This window comes from Pelophylax lessonae (assembly GCF_965119305.1).
Source record: "Pelophylax lessonae genome assembly, chromosome: 7".
In the NCBI taxonomy this organism is placed as follows: domain Eukaryota; kingdom Metazoa; phylum Chordata; class Amphibia; order Anura; family Ranidae; genus Pelophylax; species Pelophylax lessonae.
The window spans coordinates 247,058,996-247,085,315 of NC_138774.1; the positions used below are offsets into that span (position 1 = coordinate 247,058,996).

Sequence of the window (26,320 nt, forward strand, 5' to 3'; positions counted from 1 at the left end):
AATCCTTCTAAGGCCCCGGGTCCGGATGGCTTTTCGGGCCACTACTATAAAAAATTTGGGGAAGCCCTCGCCCCCCACCTCTGTTCCTACTTTAATGTGATCAGGCGTGGCTCCCCTATCCCCCGCTACGAAAACAATGCCTTCATCAATTTGATCCCCAAACCTGGAAAAGACCATGGTGACTGTCTGAATTACCGCCCGATCTCTCTTATAAACTTGGACGTGAAAATTATGACCAAAATATTAGCTACACGACTGAATTCCTTCTTAGCTCAGTATATCCACCCTGACCAAGTGGACTTCGTCCCTACCAGACAGGCTTCGGACCAGACCAGACGGGCTATTAATGTTATCTCGGCCCTCCAGTCGGACTGGGAGGGGGGGGGGGGGCAGGCGGAAAGGTATGCTATTGTCTCTTGACCTCCATAAAGCGTTCGATTCTTTATCTTGGGAATACCTATGGCTTACACTTGAGCGCTTTGGCTTTGGTCCCTCGTTTCTCATGTTGCTGCGAACCCTGTATAGTGAACCTGTGGCGAAACTGTCGGTCAAAGGTTATTCCTCTGACTATTTGGAGATCCGCAGAGGCACGCGTCAGGGCTGCCCCCTATCCCCTTTATTATTCATCCTTGCCTTGGAACCCCTGGCGATTAAGTTACGGATGGATCCAAATATTCAGGGCATCCCCTGTGGAGCTATGGTGCATAAATGCGCCCTTTTCGCTGACGACATTCTATTGTATTTGTGGACCCCATTGGTCTCTATCCCCAATTTGCTTAAGCTGCTAGGGTCGTTTACGGCAATTTCTGGACTAAAGGTTAATCAAACTAAATCCCGGGCTTTGAATCTCACTCTAGATGACTCCACGGTATCTGCTCTGGCGACTACTTTCCCTTTTAAATGGCAGGTGGGATCCTTACCGTATCTGGGCATTAATTTGACCCCGTAGATTACCACTCTCTATGCATTTAATTATCCCCCCCTATACAAAACTCTGGGGGCGGATCTCTCGAGATGGGCCACTAACCCCCCGTCGTGGTTCGGCAGGTTGCACTCTGTGAAGATGAATGTTTTACCATGTTTGCTGTATTTGTTTCGCACCTTAGTGATAGCTGTCAATATGGCAGATCTCAAAACCTTTCAGAATAGGCTTGTGAAGTACATCTTGGGGGATAAGAGGCCCAGAGTGAACAGACGCACCCTGATTACACCCAAATTGCGGGGGGGTTTGGGGGTCCCTGACCTCCTTAATTACTACTATGCTGCCCAACTCACTCACCTGGTCCGGTTCCATTCTAAAGAGCCCCGCCCTATTTGGATGCAGCTTGAAGCCTATCATGTTCCTACTCTGCCGATTGAACACCTAATGTGGTTACGGCCCAAGGACTGCCCAGCGATCTTGTGCCCTACCTTGTCCCTCTCGATGGGAATATGGAACAGATTGGCGAACCATCATGGCTTCAAGTCTCCCCATACCCCATTAGCGCCCTTATTGAGCAATCCTCGATTTCCTCCGGGCCTCTGTCCCCTAGCTTTCGCTTGGTGGACCAATAAGGGATTTCTCCGTCTGGCTGATCTGTGCGATAACAGGGGTGTCCTCTCTAGGACTGTGTTACAAGACAAGTACTCTCTGCCGGAGAGCGAGACCTTTCGATACACCCAAATCTCTCACTATGCTTCTTCTCTAAATAGTATCTGTGAATTGACAACCTCTACTCCCATGGAGTATCTTTGTCGTAATATAGACAAACTGAAGGGTTATATTTCCATGATATATACGATGTTGCTTGATGATAGCACTAAATTGCCTTATATTACCCGGTGGGAAGCAGACCTGGGGGAGGAATTAGATAGGGTAGAATGGAACAAGCTAGCGATCATGAATTCCAAATCCCTGATAAATACCTCCCTCTTAGAAGCTAACTATAAAGTCTTCCTCAGATGGTATATGGTCCCTGTCCGGTTGGCGGCAGCAGTCCAGGGGGCATCTCCATTGTGCTTCCGGGGATGCGGCCAGATGGGCACGGTCTTCCATATTTGGTGGACCTGTCCCAAGGTCCGCCGTTTCTGGATACGGGTGTATAATTTAATCTACTTGCTCACGAATATCAACTTGGTTAAATCCCCTGCCCAGGTGTTGCTGGGTAAACCGATTGATCAAGCCCCCAAATACACCAAGCGTTTGGTCACCTTTATATTTACGGCGGCCAAGATTGCCATAGCTAGATCCTGGCGGTCCCCGGTGGTGTTGTTGGAGTTGCTTAAGGCAAAGCTGACCTGGATCATGGTGAATGAGCGCATGGTGGCCATCCTCCAGGATAAGCTACTTCTCTTTGAGAAGACTTGGACCCCCTGAATGAGATATTTAGCGGGACCTCGGTGATTAGTAGCTGTATCCTTGAGGACTCCTATTTCAGTAGAAAGCCACGATTGCTATGCTCCACTGGGACGGACCTGGACACCACTCTCCCCCCCTATTGATTCTGGACCCCATCCTCTCCCACCTTTCCCCTTTCCATTTTCCGTTTCTTTCTACTTCCTTTTCCTTCCTTTTCCACTTCTTTTGTGGCTCCTCTCCTCCTTTGGGGCTCTGTCGCCTGACAAATTTGGTCCCCTGGGCACCTCTCTAGGTTATCTTAGCACCACTAATTGTGGCCTCAAAGCTTTTCATGGTAATGTGTGACATTTGGCGTGTCCCTGAGGTCACTTTGCTGTCCCGGGGCGAGTCGTGTGTGGTGGTGGGTTGGGGCCTGGGTGTTCGCCCCCCCCCCGATGGCTCGGCGGCGCAGTGTGTTCCCTTTACGGGGCGCCGGGGGGGGGGGGGGGGGCTGGCCTGGGTCTGACTCGGACCGCCTCGATATGGGACATAGTTGGCTGAAAGTTGCGTAGCAGGATGTGTTATGATTATGTGTTCCCTGGGGGGTTGTGTCCACTGACCCCCTATTCATATTGTATTGTTATGTTTTACGACAGCTGTTATTCTGTTGTTTCATTCTGTATGTTTGATTTGCACTTGAAAATAAATAAAAATCCATTGAAATCTAAAGGTGCGGTTGGATAAGTAGGAAGAGAACCAGTGAAGAGTACAGTCACGGAGACCAAAGGCATGGAGTTTTTTGAGGAGGAGGGGATGGTCAACCGTATCAAAGGCAGCAGAAAGGTCCAGAAGTAGAAGTACAGAATAGTGTCCATTGGTTTTGGCCATTAGTAGATTGTTTGTTTATTTTTAGGAGAGCAGTTTCAGTGGAGTGTTAAGGCCGAAATCCAGACTGAAGGGGATCAAGGAGGCTATTCTCGACAAGGTGGTTGCACAGCCGGTTGTAGACTAGACGTTCGAGGAGTTTGGATGAAAAGGGGAGCAAGGAAATAGAAAGTAGGTTGTTCAGATCGGTTGGGTCCAGTGAGGGCTTTTTAAGTATGGGGCTGACTAGTGCATGTTTTAGAGAGTTGGGGAAGATGCCAGAAGAGAGGGAGAGATTGAAGATGTGGGTTAGAGAGCATAGAATAGGGCCAGAAGGTGAACGTAGCATTTGCGAGGGAACAGGATCCAGAGGGCAGGTGGTTAAGTGGACGTTAGCAAGTAGTTTAGCAACCTCACCTGTAGTGGCGGGGTTGAATGAGGGAAGTAATGATCGCACCTGTGGGCATGAAGCATAAGGCATGGAAGGTATCTGAACAGCAACGATCTCCTTACGAATTGTATCAATCTTCTGTTTGAAGTGGTAGGCGATCTACTGGGCAGTGAGTGAGTCAGTGGGAGGGGGTAGTGGAGGACGGAGTAGAGAGTTAAAGGTATCGAAGAGTTGCCGGGGGCGTGATGACAGGCTGTTAATGAGAGTGATAAAATAGGTCTGTTTGGCAGTGTGGAAACTGGAATTGTATTTTTGGAGGGCAGATTTATATTGGTTGAAATCCTTCTGAGACCGAGTCTTACGCCATAGGCGCTCAAGAGCACGGCTATGCTTTTTCGGACTTCTAGTGTTATCTGTTTGCCAAGGTTGAAGGGGTCGGGGCCTGATTCGGTGTGTTGTGAGGGGGGCCAGTGTGTCCAGGGAGGCTAAGAGTGAAGCGTTGTAGACAGAAGTGGCTAGGTTGGTGCAGGACAGGGGTTCTATTTTGTCATAGAGGTGGTCAGTAGCAGAGTAGAGAAGAGAAGGGTTGAGATGGCGTAGTTTTCTGCAGGTAACTGTAAGGTAGCTGGAGGAAGAGGAGGTGGACGAGAGGGAGAGAGTGAAACTAATAAGGTAGTGATCAGAGAGAGGGAAAGGATTGTTTGAAAGGTTGTGCGAAGTGCATAGGTGGGAGAAAACAAGGTCAAGGATATTGCCTTCAGAGTGAGTAGAAGCATGTATCCATTGCTTCAGGTCAAAGGAGGAGGTTAGACTGAGAAGTTTGGAAGTGGCAGGAGTGTTAGTATTAATAGGGATGTTGAAGTCGCCGAGAATGATTGTGGGGATTTCGGAAGAGAGAAAGTAGGGTAGCCAGGCAGAGAAGTCGTCAAGAAAGGTCGATACTGGACCAGGTGGGCGGTAGATCATAGCTATCCTTAGAGAAACAGGGGAGAAAAGACGAACGCAGTGTACCTCAAATGAGGAGAGTGACAGAGATGGAGGCGGGTGAAGTACCTGAAAGGTGCTATGTGGGGCTAGAAGGATCCCGACACCCCCTCCCTTGCGTCCATTGGGTCTAGGGGAGTGAGTCCATAGAAAACGACCTTGGGATAGGGCAGCAGAAGACGCAGTGTCGGATTCGTGAAGTAAGGTTTTGGTGATGGTGAGTAGATTAAATGAGTTAGCGATGAAAAGGTCATGGAGAGAGGTGAGTTTATTACAGACAGAGCGGGCGTTCCAAAGGGCGCAAGAGAAAGGGAGTCTGGTCTTGGGAAGAAGTGAGATGGTAACTAGATTGTGCTGACTGCGACTGCAGCCAGAGGGTGCAGGGTGGTGTGTTGAATACAGGTAATAGATGGAGGCCCAGGGTTTGGGGATATGTCTCCAGAGGCTAGGATAAGCAGAAAGGTGAGGGTGGTAATATGAGAGTGTGATTTATATGAAGGGACATGCCCCTGTGTCCTGGAGGATATGTGTGCATGTGGATTTAGAAGTAGCAGGAGATGGTGAGTGCAGTAATAAGGTGAGGACAGAAGTGAGGGTGATATATATAAGCTAAACTATTCATTATTGCAATCATATTTTCTCTATCGCTCATTGACAGACGTAGTCCTCGGTGATACAGCACCTTCGGGTTATGTTGCCTCCACAGGAGCAGGACTAGACAGGAAATTAAAATGCTCTGGCCACACCCTAGGGGCAGTCCCAGAGGGTATATCCTCTCTCTCTCTGCCTCAGCAAATCAGTTATTTTCTGTCTAGTTAGGAGTAAGGACCTAGATACCTTGCTGGGATCTTCGGTCCTGGCAAGATTTTTTTCTTAAAAAGATTTTTTAGACAGCTTTTTTCTCCAGTGTTCCTGTGAGATCTTCAAGCAAGAAAGCTGAACTGGGCGACGGGCTGGATGTTGAGATCCGGTGGTCACCCCAGTTCAGCCTACGAGCGCGTGCAGGCCATAGCTCCGCGCTGGGTCGGCCGCGACAAAGTCCCATTAAGGGACTGACCCCGCGAGTTAAACGTCTCGCTGAAACGCCAAAGACCATGAGTCACGGCGTCCGTATTGGTCGACAGCCCTCCCGCCCCGGTGGAGAGGGGTACTGTCAGGAGTTGGTGCCCGCCTGGTTCCGGTATGGTGAGTAGTATGTTCCCCCTTTTCCCCCTGACGGGTCTTGTGGTGAACGCGGGCCCCTCTCTGTATGGTAAGATAGAGTCCCCCTCTATCCTATAACATGGCACAGATCCCCCTACTTTGAGTGTGATTTTATGTGCAAAAAGCCAGGAGGCTTGGTTTGGGAGCTAACAATCTAATTGTATACATGTTTAAAAGATTGTAATCAGTGGCAGTCTGGGAATCTTGAGAAAAATATAACACAGCGCAAACAATAATGTATGATAGTAAAGTGATTACGTTCTACTTAAAAGACTCATAAAGTGCACCGTGCAATTGTGTGCAAAAATTGGGGTGTAGAAACCATATAGACATATACTATATAAATATAGTTAAAATATATAAATATAAAGTGCCAGTCCAGATGTAATAGTTGTTTAAGATCTCAGTAGATGATAAGATGTACACAGTCCCAAAAGATGTCTCACAAAGGTGCTGGAGTGCCAGGAAGAAAGTGCACAAAACATGCAATCTTTTGTGGTGCAGTGAGCCAGTGCCGGACCTCCCCCTTTGGGTGTTCACTTACCGGACAATGGTGACCCCTATGCTGTATAGCAATAGAGATCGACAAGGCTTATGTCCTAGTAAGGAACCGGCTATTACAACTCCTCCAAGGCGAATGTATCTCCACAGATGTAAATGCCCCGATACAGTCTGTGCTCTCCCAGCAGGAATCCTCTGTTCTGACTCAACATGTGCTCTTTCCATTCCACACCTACCCAGGAAGCCCTCCTGGGTAGGTGTGGAATGGAAAGAGCACATGTTGAGTCAGAACAGAGGATTCCTGCTGGGAGAGCACAGACTGTATCGGGGCATTTACATCTGTGGAGATACATTCGCCTTGGAGGAGTTGTAATAGCCGGTTCCTTACTAGGACATAAGCCTTGTCGATCTCTATTGCTATACAGCATAGGGGTCACCATTGTCCGGTAAGTGAACACCCAAAGGGGGAGGTCCGGCACTGGCTCACTGCACCACAAAAGATTGCATGTTTTGTGCACTTTCTTCCTGGCACTCCAGCACCTTTGTGAGACATCTTTTGGGACTGTGTACATCTTATCATCTACTGAGATCTTAAACAACTATTACATCTGGACTGGCACTTTATATTTATATATTTTAACTATATTTATATAGTATATGTCTATATGGTTTCTACACCCCAATTTTTGCACACAATTGCACGGTGCACTTTATGAGTCTTTTAAGTAGAACGTAATCACTTTACTATCATACATTATTGTTTGCGCTGTGTTATATTTTTCTCATATTTATGAATTTTGGGTACCACTATTTATGAACAGCTGCATTCTAGAATATTTAAAATATTGTTATTAGTTATTTCACTTATCTTTGCGCTGTATTTGCACTGCACTTTAACAGTCTGGGAATCTTACTGTGATAAGAATAAGGTACCTACCAGTCAGAAGCCACGGACATGTAGACTGCCTTCCTAGTCAAATCTCCAGCTATAGCAGGCCTTCCGAACGGCCATGAGGTCCGCCAGGGCCGGTACCGCCAACCACGCCAAAAATCCCCATGCAGAGATAGTGTTGTGTGCCCTGCAGCACACCGCTATTCGGTACAGGCCGCCGCCATTTTTTTTGCTGGATTGCACGAGCCGCCATTTTGGCGTAGCCTCGTGTCTCCAGCATGGGGGCGGCCATGTTTGAGGTGATCCAAACACCTCGTGGAGCTAGGGGAGGCGCCGGAAGGCGTGCAGAGGGGCGGAGCCGCCTCCTTTCTTCCTGGGCAGCCAGCCAAAAGACTTCCTGTTTGTCAAGACAGCGCTGTAACCTGTTGCAGTTAAACTCTGAGCATCAAGTGGTGAGCCTGGGGGTCTATCTCTCTCTCTCTCTCGATCGATAGGGATCCCTAGCAGGTAACACTAAGGGGCTTTTGTGGCGCTGGGGGTCTGTGAAAAAAAAAAAAAAAAAGTTTTTTATTTTTGAATTATATTATCCGGGAAGTTACTGGAATAATCATGGACCCTGCCACACAAATTCCCCCACCTGTTTCCCTCGAGGGGGCCACGGGACCCGCCGGTGCACAGAGTGTAGAGGCATTTACAGCAATTTTGGAGTCTATGGTGGCTCGGGTGGAGGCGGCCTGTCAGGGACGAGGGTCAAGGAAGCGACCCCCGCCTACCCCTATATTATCTGACACCTCTGACTCAGATTCAGAGATGGTCACTGCAGTTGCAGGTCCCTCTGCAAGGGCTGTTACCTCAGGTAAAGCTCCCTCAGACAGTGAGGAGGACGTTTCTTCTCCCGCTATAATTCAGGAAGAAGCATTGGTGGACGCACTAGTTGTGGCAGTGCAGGAAACCTTAAAACTTGAGGTTTTACCGGCAGAAGCAACTGATACAGAGATTCCTTTTGGTACTAACAAGCCCATCAAAACTGTGAAGGTTTTTCCTGTACCCAAGTGTTTTGGTAATAAGATTAAAGGAGAATGGGAGCATTCTAAACGTACCTTTACTATTTCCAAGCGTATTGCTAGACGCTATCCGTTTGAGGAATCCATCATTAAGAAATGGACGGTACCACCAGTGGTGGATCCACCTATTTCCAGGCTGAATAAAGCCACGGTTATCCCAGTGGAGGACACTTTGTCCTTTAAGGATCCGGTGGATCGAAAGATGGAAGCAGAGTCCCGCACCATCTTCTCTCTGATAGGGTCAGCATTTAGACCAGTAATTGTTATTGGTCTAGTTTCCCAGACACTTACGGAATGGACGAGATTGGTACGCCAAGACCTTAGGGGAAAAGATATTCCCCAGGAAACATCTGATTTGATGGAACAGATTATACAAGGGCTACAGTTTATCTGTGACGCAGCCTTGGACACTACTCCCCTATTAGGGCATGCATCTATGTCAGCGGTAATCCTCAGACGTGTGCTGTGGTTAAAATGCTGGTCAGCTGACCTAGGTTCCAAAAAGACCTTGACGAATCTCCCCTTTCAGGGGAATCGTCTATTTGGGGCCACCCTAGATTAAATCATTAAGGATGCCACTGGGGGCAAGAGCACTTTTTTGCCACAGGCTGCTAAAGCTAAGGGACCTCGCAACAAGCGAGGACCTTTCTTTACCGCCCATAAAGGGTTCGCACGCCCGGCTGGAACAAGCGGGAAAGGCAAGACTCCTCCAGGAGGGTTCAAGAAAGGCTGGTCGGACAAACAGAGGACCAACTCAGCCAAACCCGAAGCAAAGGAGTACACAGCCTGAAGGTGCGCCCCCACCCGGTTTGAGGGTGGGGGGACGTTTTCACCGGTATTCAGGACATTAGATCGAGCATCAACTACTACTACCGGTGCGATTCTTCCCTTCCAACATTTAAGTACTACAGGGAGCGGTAGTCACCGTTCCCTGAATAGATCTTTTCCTTTACCTTTTCCTAAGATTAGTCTCAATTCCCCACAGGAATCGGATCTGGTTGACCAGACAGGCCAAGAAGCCTCTAGCCGGGTGACTTCGGTCCCTGAGGTTCAACCAGAAAAGATCACCCTTCCTGATAGCAATCAGGTATCTGATAAATGTGTGGGAACAGAAAACGACCAGACTTTCTCGGATGGTCGGGGCCAGATAGCTCTAGGGACGCCTGGTTCAGATCCAGTCAGCACCAGTGGTCCTAGAAATTCTAGGCTGGCCTCGTCAAGCCGGCCTGGCCGACTTGGACAGGCTAGTCGCAGACGTTCCGTGGGAACTTCGTCTCAGGGAGTGTCTGTGGTCTCAAGGACCAATTTACCATCGTGCTTTACAGTCGCTGGTTTTAATGGCCTGGCCATTGAGACCCAAGTACTGAAGGACAGAGGTTTGTCAGCTTCAGTCATTCCTACCCTTATTAAAGCAAGGAAAGCGACTTCCAGCAAGGTCTATTATCACACATGGAAGACTTATATTGCGTGGTGCGAATCTTTAGGATTTCCTCCACGTACCTATTCGGTGACTCGAATATTGGCTTTTTTGCAACAAGGGGTTGAGCAGAAGCTAGCCTTGAGCACCATCAAGGGTCAACTTTCAGCATTAGCAATCTTCTTTCAGAAACCTTTAGCTACCAAGTCCTTGGTGCGGAATTTCATCCAGGGGGTGCGGCACCTGGCTCCACCAGTCCGCGCGCCCTTACCGCCCTGGGATCTTAATTTAGTTTTGTCGGTTCTACAGGAACCTCCCTTTGAAAACATCAGGGAGATTCCCTTGTTTACTTTATCCCAGAAGGTGGCCTTCTTGGTGGCTATCACTTCTGCTTGCAGGGTGTCAGAACTGGCTGCATTATCATGCCAGTCCCCATACCTAGTGATTCATAGGGATAAGGTAGTACTTCATCCTAAGCCATCCTTTCTTCCTAAGGTGGTTTCAGATTTTCATCTGAATGAAGATATTGTACTACCTTCCTTGTGTCCTCAGCCCAAGCATCATCGGGAACATGCGTTGCATTCCTTGGATGTGGTTCGGGCAATCAGAGTATACCTGAAAGCTACGGAATCATTCCGTAAGACGGATTCACTTTTTGTGATCACGGATGGCCCCAGAAAGCGTTTGCCTGCATCTGCCGCGACCATTGCCAAATGGATTAGACAGACGGTGGTACAGGCTTATTCTATTAAGGGTCAGAGTCCTCCGTTCCCTGTTAGGGCGCACTCCACTCGAGCGCTCAGTACTTCCTGGGCCTTTCGCCATCAGGCGTCAGTGGTCCAGGTATGTAAGGCGGCCACCTGGTCGTCGGTACATACCTTTACAAAATTCTATAAAATTGATGTGACGGCATCGGCGGATGCCTCATTTGGCCGCAAGGTTTTGCAGGCCGCAATTTGAGGAGACCGGTGGTCTACCTCGAGAGTTTTTTTCTGTTTGAAAAATTTATTTTTTGTTGAGTCTCATCATTAAGGATGAGCATTGTAAACTTCTAGTTGGCACCAGTTGGGCCTTCTAGATTGGGATTTGATTTCCATTTTCCCACCCTTCATTTGTGATACTGCTCTGGGACGTCCCGAAGGTGCTGTATCACCGAGGACTACGTCTGTCAATGAGCGATAGAGAAAAATGGATTTTTGTAAAATCTTACCGTAAAATCCTTTTCTCTTAGCTCATTGACAGACGTAGTCCCCGCCCCTCTGTTTTGGAGTTGGGTTGGGTTAAAATCTCTAAAGACTGCTTTTTGACATAACTGATTTGCTGAGGCAGAGAGAGAGAGGATATACCCTCTGGGACTGCCCCTAGGGTGTGGCCAGAGCATTTTAATTTCCTGTCTAGTCCTGCTCCTGTGGAGGCAACATAACCCGAAGGTGCTGTATCACCGAGGACTACGTCTGTCAATGAGCTAAGAGAAAAGGATTTTACGGTAAGATTTTACAAAAATCCATTTTTGATCAATAAAATTATGGGATTACATAGTGGAAACAGAGGTGCAATCGATAAATCCTCCCATCATCCCCTTAGGAAGTCACGTGACCGTTAACGATACACGTCGGGACGTCAGCTGATAGGCAAACCTGGAAGTGTGGCTGGCAGACTGCTCTGGATATACGGCGATTCCCAATGGATGTCTTCTGCTGATTTTAATCTACTTAAATGTGAGGTAATAATATTATTTATTATTATACAGGATTTATATAGCGCAACAGTTTGTGCAGTGCTTTACAATGTGAGGGAAGACAATACAGTTAATATACAATTCAATACAGGAGGAATTAGAGGGCCCTGCTCGTTAGAGCTTACAATCTAGAAGGGAGGGTCAAGTGAAACAAAAGGCAATAACCGTGGGGGATGGGCTGATGGAGGTATAGTTGTTAGGTGTGGGTAGGATATGCTTCTCTGAAGAGGAGGGTTTTCAGAGATCGCCTAAAAGCTAATAGAGTAGGAAATAATCGGACAGATTGGGGTAGGGAGTTCCATAGGATTGGAGAGGCTCTGGAAAAGTCCTGGAGGCGAGCATGGGAGGAGGTGACGAGGGAGCTAGAGGGCAGGAGGTTTTAAGAGGAATGAAGAGAGCGATTAGGTTGGTATTTTGAGGCTAGGCTGGTGATGTAGCTGGGGGCTAAGCTGTGGATTGCTTGTAAGATGTTGTAAGTATTTTGAATTTAATTTGTTGGGTGAGCGGAAGCCAGTGGAGGGCTTGACAGAGAGGAGCATCGGACACTGAGCGATTGGTAAGGTGGATGAGTCTGGCGGCAGCATTCATGATTGATTGAAGGGGGGATAGCCTGTGTAGAGTTAAGCCAATGAGAAGTAAATTGCAGTAGTTGAGGCGTGAGATGACCAGGGAGTGAACTAGAAGCTTTGATATGTCTTTGGTTAGAAAGGGGAGTATTTTGGAGATGTTGCGGAGGTTGAGGCGGCAAGATTTGGACAGCAATTGGATGTGGGGCTTGAAGGAGAGTTCAGAGTCCAGGACAACACCCAAGACCTTGGCTTGCGGGGATGGGCTGATAGTAATGCCATCGATATTGACAGAGAGATCGGGAAGGGGCACGTATTGGAAGAAAAATTATAAACTCGGTTTTGGATGGATTGAGTTTGAGGAAGTGATGTGACATCCAGACCAATATATCTGATAGTAAATTAGTGATACGTGAGGAGACTGAGGGAGAGAGCTGAGGGGTGGATAAATAGATTTGGGTATTGTCAGCGTAGAGATGGTATTGGAAGTCGTAGGAGGCTATCAGCTGACCTAGAGAGGAGGTGTAGATTGAAAATAGTAGGGGGTCTAAGAACAGAGCCTTGGGGGACCCCAACAGAGAAGGGAAGAGGAGAGGAGGAAGTAGAATTGTACATAAAGGTGCGGTTGGATAAGTAGGAAGATAGCCAGTGAAGAGTACAGCCACGGAGACCAAAGGCATGGAGTTTTTTGAGGAGGAGGGGATGGTCAACCGTATCAAAGGCAGCAGAAAGGTCCAGAAGTAGGAGTACAGAATAGTGTCCATTGGTTTCGGCCGTTAGTAGATCGTTTGTCAGTTTTAGGAGAGCAGTTTCAGTGGAGTGTTGAGGCCGAAATCCAGACTGAAGGGGGGTCAAGGAGGCTATTCTCAGCAAGGTGGTCGCACAGTCGATTGTAGACTAGACGTTCGAGGAGTTTGGATGAAAAGGGGAGCAAGGAAATAGGGCGTAGGTTGTTAAGATCAGTTGGGTCCAGTGAGGGCTTTTTAAGTATGGGGCTGACTAGTGCATGTTTTAGAGAGTTGGGGAAGATGCCAGGTAATACATTCAAATATAAAATAAATTGTCTTAAATAACACACTATACGGAGTCTCTTTTCTATGCTCTGATTGTATTGGAGACCCTAGGACTTCCCACATCTCACCCAGAATTTTGCTCCATGTCTACCAGTGGCTTGCTTCATGCTGTTACCTTACAGCAGTAAGGTAAGGGTGTAGCACACCCAGAAGAGTTTCTTTGTTTCTGTGTAACCACCCGGTGCTGGAGTTATTCAAAACATCTGTTCCCTGCTCACACCTTTGTGTGTTCACCGATATCAGTGTGTTTTTATTACACTACTCACGTTGATGGACTTTTTATAAAAATGAATGGACTTGTTCGTGCGTTATATTATTTATACACCACTCACCTGTATCACTTTAGTGCACCACGATTTATATTAATTATTTGCACTCATGTATTTAATTTTCATGAATATACACTATTGTTTGGACATCTGATTTTACAAGATTTGATTGTAATATTTATTGACATATATTTTGATTACACTTTTGTTTGGATTAGCGCAGCTTCACACATTTATCTTTATTCAATCGATAAATTATGATGGCAAGCTACAGTTTTATCATAACCATACATCATAAACCACTTCCCCTTGAGTATCAATCAAATCAGTTGTCGACTACAGATCGATTATTACTATCGAAAAAGAGGCCCGTACACACGCACCGATTGTTGGCCGTAAATAGTCGGCCAACGTCCGATCGGCCGATTATCGGCTTGTTAGTATGATGCTTCCGACAACCGACTGCGACTTTTCGGCCGAACAAAATCTGGTGTGCAGGCTATAAAATTTTTGTTGGCCAACAAAGAACGGCCGATTGTTCGTCAGTCAGTACAGATTTCGGCCGACAAAAATGTGATGATCAAGACTGGGCATGCTCAGTGAAGAAAAAACACACGAAAAGTAGACCAGAACATGACATCACTTCTGCAGTTGGTTGTTGTTGGCCGACAAAATTCGTGTGCAGTCTTGAGCACTTTTCAACCAACAAAACAGCACTGGACAAAAGACGGCCGAACGGTCGGCCGACAATCGGTACGTGTGTACGGGGCTTTACCTTGAAAATGTCTTGTCCAGTGCTGCCATCTCAGGTATGGGCAGCTGAAGCCGGAGCGTCCTCTTCGGTGTCCCCTTCGGGTGACGTCGGAAGTCCCAGAATGCCCTGCTCGTCACTTCCGGTGAAGGCGCATCATCCCTGAACAGCTTCTGGTCATGCCCAGAAGCTGTTCAGCAGGGAATGACGCGCCTGCAACGGAAGTGACGAGCGGGGCCGGTGCAGTCCCATTGAATCCTGGGAGCGATGACGCTTATCTCCCAGGAGTCAATGCAAGGAGGAAGTGACGGCGCGGGCCGCGGCCGCAGAGGGGGAGAGGAAGGAAGGTAAATATATTTTCTTTAAAAACAAGGTAAATGAATGAAAAAAATAATGTTAAATTATCCAATTCTTTTTCAGGTAATTTAGAACAAGCGGACAGGGTAAAGTTGATTTTGAGGGTGGAACTCCGCTTTAAGAATACATACCTGAAAGGAATTTACTTTTGTTAACCACTTTACGTCTGCCTGCGGTAATATTACTGCGCCAAAGTGGCTCGTTATCGTCTGACGACGTAGTACTACGTCGTCAGACACTCCCCTTTCTCGGCGGGCGCGCGCGCGCCGCCGGAGACTCGCTCCCGCTGTATTCAGTCACAGCGGGAGTCGGGCCAGGGGAGGAGCAGCGGCGATTGCCGCTGCTCTTCGCCGATCGTCAGGGATCTCCTAAGTGACAGGCAGGGTCAGATTGCAGAGTTCAGCATAGCTGAACCCTGGATCTGTCCTTGTGTCACTCAGTCACCTCCCCCCACACACGTCAGTAAGCACCAGGCATACATTAACCCCTCCCTCTCCAATAAAATTAACCCCTTCCCTGCCAGTGTCATTTTTACAGTAACAGTGCATATATATAGCACTGATTACTGCAGTAATGTCACTGGTACCCCCAAAAGTGTCAAAAATATCAGTCAAGGGTCCGATCTGTCCGCCGCAATGTCGCAGTCCCGCAAAAAAAAATCACAGATCGCCGCCATTATGCGTTAAAAAAAACCCACCAAAAATGACAAAAATCTTTCCCTTTGTTAGTAAACGTAATAACTTTTGCGCAAACCAATCAAAATACGCTTATTGTGAATTTTTTTACCAAACATAGGCAGCAGAAAACAAATTGGCCAAAAAGTTTAAAAAATTTTGATTTTTACATTTTTTTGGGGGGAATTTCATATAAAAAAATGTGAAAAATGCACGACCGCGCAATTGTCAGTTAAAGTCGCACAGCGCCGAATCGCAAAAAAGTGGCCCAGACGTAAGACAGCAAAATCCTCTAGTGGTAAAGTGGTTAAACCAGAGTTTAGTGTCACATTCAGTTCAGAATTATGTGTACTTAGAAGCACAATATACAAATCCAAGGACCATCCCTGTAAATGTGGTCCATAGCAAAATGTGACAGTATTCATCAAAAATCTTCTATTGAAATAATGCTGTACTGAACAAGTATAGAAATAACACCGTATAGCTCAAGCATAAAAATAATGGTATATTGCTCAAGTATAGAAATAATGTTGTATTGATCATGTATAACAATATTGCTGTATTGATCAAGCAAAGGAATAGTGCTGTATTAATCGAGTATTGAGATAATGCTGTATTGATCAAGTGTTGAAGTAATGCTGTATTGATCAAGCATAGAAATAATGCTTTATTGATAAAATATAGAAATAATGCAATATTGACCAAGCATAGAGATAATTCTCTATTCCTGAAGGATAGAAATAATGCTATATTGATCAAGTATAGCATTAATAGCGTATAGCTCAAGTAATGAAATAATGCAGTATTGATCAAATATAAAAATAATGCTATATTTATCAAGTATAGAAATAATGCTGTATTGATCAAGTATAGAAATAATGCTGTATTGATCAAGTATAGAAATAAAACTGTATTGATCGAGTAAAATAAATTAATAATGCTGTATTACTAAAATATATAAATAATATTAAAATATTAAAATAATGCTATATTAATCAAGTATATAAATAATGCTGCATTGGTCAAGTATAAATATAAAGTTATCCTAATCAAATAAATAAATAATGCTGTATTGATCAAGTATAAAAATAATGCAGTATTGACCAAGTATAGAAATAAAACTCTATTGATCAAGTATAGAAATAATGCTGTATTTCTCAAGTATATAGAGAATACTTAGGTATATAAATAATGCTGTATTGGTCAAGTATAGAAATAATAGCTTATAGCTGAAGTAATGAAATAATGCAGTATTGATCAAATATAAAAACAATGCAGTATTTATCAAGTATCAAAATAATGCTGTATTGACCAAGTATAGAAATAAAACTCTATTGATCAAGTATAGAAATAATGCTGTATTTCTCAAGTATATAGACAGTATTTAGGTATAGAAACAATGCTGTATTGGTCAAGTATAGAAATAATAGCGTGTAGCTCAAGTAATGAAATAATGCAGTATTGATCATGTATAAAAATAATGCTGTATTTATAAAGTATAGAAATAATGCTGTATTGATCAAGTATAGAAATAAAACTGTATTGATCAAGTAAAAAAAAAAAAAAATAATGCTGTATTACTCAAATATATAAATAATATTCAAATATTGAAATAATGCTATATTAATCAAGTATGGAAATAATGCTGTATTGGCCAAGTATAATTATAAAGTTATCCTAATCAAATAAATAATGCTGTATTGATCAAGTATAAAAAGAATGCAGTATTGATCAAGTATAGAAATAAAACTCTATTGATCAAGTATAGAAATAACGCTGTATTTCTCAAGTATATAGGGAGTATTTAGGTATATAAATAATGCTGTATTTCTCAAGTATATAGATAATATTTAGGTATAGAAATAATGCTGTATTGGTCAAATATAGAAATAATAGCGTATAGCTCAAGTAATGTAATAATGCAGTATTGATCATGTATAAAAATAATGCTGCATTTATAAAGTATAGAAATAATGCTGTATTGATCAAGTAAAAAAAAAATGCTGTATTACTCAAATATATAAATAATATTCAAATATTGAAATAATGCGATATTGATCAAGTATAGAAATAATGCTGTATTGGTCAATTATAAATATAAAGGTATCCTAAATAAATAATGCTGTATTAATCAAGTATAAAAATAATGCAGTATTGATCAAGTATTGAAATAAAACTCTATTGATCAAGTATAGAAATAATGCTGTATTGGTCAAGTATAGAAATAATGCTGTATTGGTTTAAGTATATAGATAGTATTTAGGTATAGATATAACGCTGTATTTCTCAAGTATATAGAGTGTATTTAGGTATATAAATAATGGTGTATTGATCAAGTATAGAAATAATACTGTATAGCTCAAGTAAGGCAATAACGCTGCATTGATGAAGTATAGAAATAATGGTGTATTGATAAGGTATAGAAATAATGGTGTATTGATAAGGCATAGAAATAATGGTGTATTGATAAGGTATAGAAATAATGATGCATTGATAAGGTATAGAAATAATGGTGTATTGATGAAGTATAGAAATAATGGTGTATTGATAAGGTATAGAAATAATGGTGTATTGATAAGGCATAGAAATAATGGTGTATTGATAAGGTATAGAAATAATACTGTATAGCTCAAGTAAGACAATAACGCTGCATTGATGAAGTATAGAAATAATGGTGTATTGATAAGGTATAGAAATAATGGTGTATTGATAAGGTATAGAAATAATGATGCATTGATAAGGTATAGAAATAATGGTGTATTGATAAGGTATAGAAATAATGGTGTATTGATAAGGCATAGAAATAATGGTGTATTGATAAGGTATAGAAATAATGGTGTATTGATAAGGTATAGAAATAATGGTGTATTGATAAGGTATAGAAATAATGGTGTATTGATGAGGTATAGAAATAATGATGCATTGATAAGGTATAGAAATAATGGTGTATTGATAAGGTATAGAAATAATGGTGTATTAATCTAGCTGTGCTCTGATTGCTATTTCTGTATGTTTGTGCAGTCCAGACTGAAGGAGGGCTCTGCCATGTCCTTTATGTCTCCTCCCTAAGCTGTGACGTTGTCTCCTGACATAGAACCGAGTCACTCCTCTCTGCTTCTGCTTGTCTCTCGCTATCAGCTGTCATTTCCTTTGCTGATCTTTGCTTCTCATCCCTTGCTCTGTGTCTGTCTGTCTTGGTGTGATCTCCTCCTTCTGCAGCTGTCTCTTCCCCCATCTTAGCCTCCCCCAGGTCTCTCCTGCCTCATTATGTCTCCTCTGCTCCCCACCGCCTCTCCAACTCTATCATGAGCTCCAAGAAAGGTGAGCACTTAGACATGGAGGGGGCATGCAGCTTCTAATAGCTGGGGGTTTATTATATAGTGTAGGGGGGGGTTGTGGAATACCCTTGTGTTTACTTGCCTGTTTGCAGCCTGGAAGTTGATGAGTTAATTGTGCTCTTCTATATACTGTACTAGTAGTCTGAAAAAAGCATGCATGTATTGCAGTGGGTGACCCTCTATGTAACATAGGATCACTTATACAGCTGTACAGTGACTAATTACCGCACACAGCACATGTATTATTTCTATTTTATTTTTTATTTTATTTTGGTATGTGTGTCTATTTTTAGCGCTGACCATTTGTTGCAGTAACTATGCAGACAAATATTTATGTGAGCCATACATGAATGGGTAAAGTTTGGTTTATGTGAAATTATTCTCGTCTTGTTTTTAAAGTATTTTTTGAATTTGAATATTTTTATAAGACAGCTGGCTGTTTTTTTTTTTTAATAGATCGCACAGTGCTATAAATAGATGATGACTTTTTTAATCATTTGTATTTTGAGCTGGAAATGCTTATGTTTGCCATATGAAGGGTTAATTGTATCCCTTATATTTTATAAGCTGGCACGTTGACAGCAACAAAAGATGATTTTTAGTATGTTGGAGGAGATCTTCAAATTTGGTTCTAGGATTTGATCGTCCAGGAACCCAAAGACTGGGGAAGAATCGGCCCGGGTGGGGACAGCGCTGGATCCCTGGACTGGTAAGTTCGTGTTTATTAAAAGTCAGCAGCTACAATATTTGTAGCTGCTGACTTTACATTTTTTTTTTTTTTTTTCATAGGGGCAAAGTTCCTTAGGCTCCGTTCACATGTAGGCGTTTTGGGGGCGTTTTTCTGCTCTAGGATCAGCTCTCAAAACGCCCAACAAGACAAATCCTATTCATTTCAATGGGCTATGTTCACATCTGAGCGTTTTGATGCTGTGAGCAAAACGCCCAACACTCAAAAAAGTAGATGAGCTTCTTTTTGGAGCAGATTACAGGCGTTTTCCATTGGTCTCTATTCAATCTAAAAACGCCTGCACAAAAAACGCATGTAAAAACGCCTGCAAAAATGCCCATAAAAACGCCTGTAATAGCAACGCCAAGATGTGAACGTAGCCTTAATGCTCAATTTGCTTTTCCAAGGGATCTATAGTTGACAAACCACTCCATTGATATAACACACGCAGGGGAGTGGATTTTGATCGATAGCTGTAAGATAGTCGTAAGTTATCGGTCAGGTCTTTGTTGTCGCCATGCAAACTTATAATCTGATCAATCTGAATATGACTGACTTCATGAACAAAGCAAATTCATGAACAGTGCTGCCAATCCAGTATCACCCTGGCCAATCGAGTTTGATCAAATCTGGTCTAAATCGAACAGAAGGAAAGTTATACAGTATCTCATAAGTCCCGGTTCACACTGGGGCGACCTGTGAGGCGACCTGGTCGCCTCACAGGTCGCCGCAGGTCGCCTCCCATAGGGAAGCTGCGGACCCGTTCTAATAGGAGCGACACAAGTCGCTCTGACCTAGAAAAAGGGTCCGGAGCTTCTTTGAGGTGACCAGGAGGCGACCGCCATAGACTTCAATGTTATGAAGTCCGTGGCGGCCGCTCCGAGGTCGCGGCGCGCTGCTCGCACCGCGATCTCGGAGGTCGCCCCTGCAAGTAGCGTCGCGGTAATGTGAACCGGCGCTAAAAGTGAGTACACCCCTCACATTTTTGTAAATATTTTTTTCTATCTTTTCATGTGACAACACTGAAGAAATGACACTTTGCTACAATGTAAAGTAGTGAGTGTACAACTTGTATAAGGGCTCTTTCACACGGGCGTTACAATCAGATCCGCCTGTCAGTTTTTTAGGCGGATCTGATTGGATGCCCCATTTAGCCATATGGAGCAGCAGATGTCAGCGGTGACATGTCCGCTGACACCCGCTGCCATCCGCATCCGATCCTGTCCGTGAAATCCGGACGGATGGAAACCCTATTTTCCATCCGTCCTGGGGATCGGATCGGATGGGATCGGATGAGAGCAGACAGGTGGTCCGCTGTCATCCGATTCCCCATAGAGAACAGCGGGGCTCTGACACCTCCCTCTCTGCACACAGAGCGGAGACGGAGCTGTCATCTGCCGGCTCAGTGGGGATCGGCGGATCGATCCTCGCTAAGCAGAGCATGGTCTGCAACGGAATGCGGACCGTGTGAAAGGGGCCTAACAGTGTAAATTTGCTGTCCCCTCAAAATATCTCAACACACAGCCATTAATGTCTAAACTGCTGGCAACAAAAGGGAGTACACCCCTAAGTGAAAATATCCAAATTGGGGCCAATAAGCCCTTTTCCCTCCCCGGTGTCATGAGACTCGTTAGTGTTACAAGGTCTCAGGTGTGAATGGGGAGCAGGTGTGTTAAATTTGGTGTTATCGCTCTCACTCTCTCATACTGGTCACTGGACGTTCAACATGGCACCTCATGGCAAAGAACTCTCTGAGGATCTGAAAAAAAGAATTGTTGCTCAAATAAAGATGGCATAGGCTATAAGAAGATTGCTAGGACCCTGAAACTGAGCTGCAGCGCAGTGGCCAAGATCATAAAGTGGTTTAACAGGACAGGTTCCACTCAGAACAGGCCTCGCTATGGCCAACCAAAGAAGTTGAGTGCATGTGCTCAGCGTCATATCCAGAGGTTGTCTTTGGGAAATAGACGTATGAGTGCTGCCAGCATTGCTGCAGAGGTTGAAGGGGTGGGGGGTCAGCCTGTCAGCGCTCAGACCATACACCGCACACTGCATTAAATTGATCTGCATGGCTATCGTCCGAGAAGGAAGCCTCTTCTAAAGATGATGCACAAGAAAGCCTGCAAACAGTTTGCTGAAGACAAGCAGACTACAGACATGGATTACTGGAACCATGCCCTGTATTCTGACAAGACCAAGATAAAACTATTTGGTTCAGATGGTATACAGCGTGTGTGGCCGCAACCAGGTGAGGAGTACAAAGACAAGTGTGTTTTGCCTACAGTCAAGCATGGTGGTTGGAGTGTCATGGTCTGGGGCTGCATGAGTACTGGGGAGCTACAGTTCATTGAGGGAACCGGGAATGTCAACATGTACTGTGACATACTGAAGCAGAGCATGATCCCCTCCCTACGTAAAATGGGCCGCAGGGCAGTATTCTAACATGATAACGACCCCAAACACATCTCCAAGACGACTAGTGCCTTGCTAAAGAAGCTGAAGGTAAAGGTGATGGACTGGCCAAGCATGTCTCCAGACCTAAACCCTACTGAGCATCTGTGGGGCATCCTCAAACTTGAAGGGGGAGGAGTGCAAGGTCTCTAACATCCACCAGCTCTGTGATGGCATCATGAAGGAGTGGAAGAGGACTCCAGTGGCAACATGTGAAGCTCTGGTGAACTCCATGCTCAGAAGGGTTAAGGCAGTGCTGGAAAATAATGGTGGCCACACAAAATATTGACACTTTGGGCCCAATTTGGACGTTTCCACTTAGGGGTGTACTCATTTTTGTTGCCAGTGGTTTAGACATTAATTGCTGTGTGCTGAGTTATTTTTAGGGGACAGCAAATTTACACTGTTATACAAGCTGTACACTCACTACTTTACAGTGTAGCAAAGTGTAATTTCTTCAGTGTTGTCACATGAAAAGATATAATAAATATTTACAAAAATGTGAGGGGTGTACTCACTTTTGTGAGATACTGTATGCTCAAAAGGTGTTTTATTTATTTTTTTACTTTAATGTATTTTCTGCATTAAGGTAAAACACCTTCCAATAACCGCTCCCCCCCCCCCCCTCTTCCCTAAACACTTACCTGAGCTCCCTCTTGATCAAGTGCTGTCCCTGTCTACAGCACAGCTGATATTTCTTCCTGCTCTTACAGGAGACTCTGAGAGCAGCAGGGGCCATTGGCTCTATCAGTCAAATTCTGAGTTGAGAGTGGGTGGCGTAGGCTATGTCTATGGATGTACACAGCTCGGCTCAGGAGTGTGCCCACACAGGTTCCCCCTCAACACAAGGCATGCTTAGGGGGCACTTGAAAATGATGAGGATCGGAGAGCACCAGGAGGGGACTCCAGGAGAGGAAGTAAGGGGCAGCTCTGCGCAACGAGCAGGTAGGTATAACTTCGTTTTTTTACAATAAAGTCTCGTTTTTTAAAAAAAATAACAAACATGTTATACTTCCCTTCTCTATGCAACGGTTTTGCACAGGGCAGCTAAGATCCTCCTCTTCTCTGGTCCACCTTTTGCTCTCCTGGCCCCTCCCTCCTGATAGCAAGAAGCTTGCTATGGGGGCACCCGAGCCGAGTCCCGGTCTCTGTGTCCATTCAGACACGGAAGCTGAGGCCCGGCTCTGCCCTCTTTCTCTCCTCATTGGCTGACTGACTTTGTCTGACAGCAGCAGGAGCCAATGGCGAGCCTGCTGTGTCTCAGTCAATCAAGAGGGAGAGTCCCGGAACGGCCAAGGCATTCGTGGACGCTGGATAAAGATGGGCTCAGGTAAGTGTTAGGGGGGCTGCACACATAAGGATTTTTATCCTAATACATAGAATGCACTAAGATAAAAAACCCTTCTGACTTTACAACTTCTTTAGCCACTTGCCTACCGGGCACTTTCATCCCCTTCCTGCCCAGGCCAATTTCCAGCTTTCAGCGCTGTCACGCTTTGAATGACAATTGCGCGGTCATGCTACACTGTACCCATATGAAATTTTTATCATTTTTTTCACACAAATAGAGCTTTCTTTTGGTGGTATTTAATCACCTCTGGGTTTTTTATTTCTTACAAAAAAAAGAAAAAAGACAGAAAATTTTGAAAAAAAAAGATTTTCTTATTTTCTGTGAGTAAATTTTGAAAATAAATACATTTTTCTCCTTCACTGATGTGCGCTGATGAGGCGGCACTGATGGGCACTGATAGGCTGCACTGATGGGCACTGATGAGGTGGCACTTATGGGCACTGATGAGGTGGCACTGATGAGGAGGTACTAATATGCCGCATTGATGAGCACTGATAGGTGGCACTGATAGGCGGCACTGATGAGCACTGATAGGCGGCACTGATGAGCAATGATAGGTGGCACTGCTGGGCACTGAGAGGTGTCACTGCTGGGTACTGAGAGGCGGCACTGACGGGCGGCACTGATGGGCACTGAGAGGCGGCATTGCTGAACACTGATGGGTGGCACTACTGGACACTGACGGGTGGCACTGATGAGCACTGATGGGCGGCACTGATGAGCACTGATGGGCAGCACCATCAGTGCCCACACTCAGTGCCCATAGTGCTGCTAGTCAGTGCCCATCAGTGCCTAGATGAGCAGGCACTGATGGGCACTGACTGGCAGCACTATGGGCACTGATTGTGGGCACTGATGGGCGGCACTGATGGCGGGCACTGTGGCCACTGATGGTGGGCACTTATTGTATTTTATTTACCTCTTGAGTAATCAGGGCACTGGTGATCAGTGCCCTGATTACATTCCTCTGTGTCCCCTAACCGCTGATCGGCTCTCCTCTTCCTCAGACGCAGTCTCTGTGTGAGGAAGGAGAGCTGGCGATGAGAGATGATCTCATATGTATACATTTGAGATCATCTCTCATTGCACGGTCCGATCACGTGGTAAATGGCCGCTGTGATTGGCCATTCTCCACGATCTGTGATTGGCTGTGTCCAAGGGACACGGCCGACACAGATTTTCCCCGATGCGCACTCGCGGGTGCGCGCGGGGAGCCTGTCACTGGGAGGCGTATAAAGACGGCCTCCCGGAAATTAGAGCCCGCGCTGTAGCCGTCTTTTGGCTATAGTGCGGGCGGGAAGAAGTTAATGTATCGGTCGCATTTCTATTGCAACGGTGCAGTCTCATATTCTGAATTATCAGAAAATGCCTGAATTTATGAATGCATGAATGAAAGCATCTCGGTGCTGTCAAATCAATGCATTATCACCCTGGCCGATCAACTTAGTCTGATCAAATCCGGTCTAAATTGACCAGAAGGGAAGTCAAATAATACCTTTTCGATTGATTGCTGATTTGATCATTTTAATTGAATCGCACATTGATTGGATAATTATTCAATCTCATTGCCTTGGGGGATTGGGTAGGACTTTTTTTTCCTCCTCACTGGATCGAGTTAGACCATGCTTTATAGGGGTTTTTTGCCAACCCCTAGATGAACTGTGGGTTTAGGGTTCTGTATAATTAAGATTTTTGTATTTTTCTTTATTTGTTAATTTTTTCTGTTTGGTTGAAGTAGATGGACTTTTGTCTTTTTTTTACCGGACTATGTAATAAAGTCCAAGTGTGTATGGTCACCATTAGGTTTATCATAAATTGAATGGATCGGTCAATATAAATCTATATGGCCATCTTTAAAAGCTTATTGACGTAACACATCAAATGCTTGTTTGTGACTTCCATGTTGGTTCTGTCTTGTGATTATTACCCCTCCACAACAGGATTGATATTTACTTGCCACTTTATTTCTTAGTTTCAGGCAACAGTCAAGGAAAGAAGAGTAAAAAGAAGCAAAGAAGGCAAAAAAAGCCTGTTGAGAGTGAGATACTCGGGATTCCGGAGCCACGCAGCCCCAGTGTAGACAGCAAGCCTGGGTGAGTGGTTAGGCCCTCTGACTGACTACTTCGTTTTTTGCTCACTTGTTGTTGTATAGGAGCTGATATATGGCTGTTAGCATGTTTGATCTCATAAAAAAAAAAATAAAAAATGTATGAGATGTTTTTGCAATAGAAGAATAAATAATCTTATCTACAGTACCCATTTTAAACCCAATAAATATTTGTTCAGGAATTAGGATTTGCTCAAATTGACATTGTACTTATGGCCTTCGTTTTATAGTTGAAAGTGATTGTAAAGCTTTTTTTTTTTTTTTTTTTATGTAACCACTTCTGTACCGGAAGGATTTGCCCCCCTAATGACCAGGCCATTTTTTGCAATTTGGCACTGCGTAACTTCAACTGACGCGCGGTTATGCAATACTGTACCCAAACTAAACTTACGTCCTTTTTTTTCCCACAAATAGAGCTTTCTTTTGATGGTATTTGATCACTTCTGTGGTTTTTATTTTTTGTGATATAAAATATCCAATAAACTCAATTTTTATCATACATTTAGGCCAACATGTATTTAGGTACATGTCTTTGTTAAAAAAAAATCTCTTATTGGTTCACGCAAAAGTTATACCGTCTACAAACTATGGTGTATATACTGGAATTTACGCAGCTTTAACTTTCTGACTGCCTATCTCATTTCTTGAAGTGCGTAGACATCCCAAGGAATTTCCTGAGAGGCATGTTGACCCATTGAATATTTCATTTTTTTGCCACAGGTGTTTGAAAAATGACTAAAAAAAAAAACTTTTTTACACAAAGTTGTTAATAAAATTATATATTGCTCACGTATGCCATGGGTATATGTGGAATTACACCCCGAAATACATTCTGCTGCTTCTGTTGAGTATGGAGATACCCCATGTGTGAGACTTTTTGGCAGTCTAGCTGCGTACAGGACCCCGAAAACCAATCACTGCCTTCAGGCTTTCTAAGGGTGTAAATTGTTGATTTCACTGCTCACTACCTATCACAGTTTTGGAGGCCATGAAATGCCAAGATAGCACGAAACCCCCCAAATGACCCCTTTTTGGAAAGTAGACACCCTAAGCCAGTGATGGCGAACCTTGGCACCCCAGATGTTTTGGAACTACATTTCCCATGATGCTCAACTACACTGCAAAATGCATGAGCATCATGGGAAATATAGTTCCAAAACATCTGGGGTGCCAAGGTTCGCCATCACTGCCCTAAGCTATTTGCTGAGAGGCATGTTGAGTCCATGGAATATTTTATATTTTCCCACAAGTGTCAGAAAAATGACAATTTGTTTTTCTTTTTGTT

General features: G+C 44.4%; 1 protein-coding gene across 4 annotated transcripts in view; it reads left to right on the forward strand.

Moving 5' to 3' along the window:
• Positions 1 to 18,224: 18,224 nt before the first annotated feature.
• The window catches only part of SRPK3 (SRSF protein kinase 3), a 252,684-nt gene continuing 244,588 nt past the window's right edge, over positions 18,225 to 26,320 (forward strand). For 3 of the 4 annotated variants that reach the window (XM_082262611.1, XM_082262613.1, XM_082262614.1), the window contains exons 1-2: positions 18,226 to 18,382; positions 24,901 to 25,021. In XM_082262611.1, the coding sequence (XP_082118737.1) occupies positions 18,367 to 18,382; positions 24,901 to 25,021 (137 nt within the window). In that variant the 5' untranslated portion in view covers positions 18,226 to 18,366. Of the gene's footprint in view, positions 18,383 to 24,900; positions 25,022 to 26,320 lie in introns of all 4 variants that reach the window. The other variant, XM_082262612.1, reaches the window with a different exon arrangement.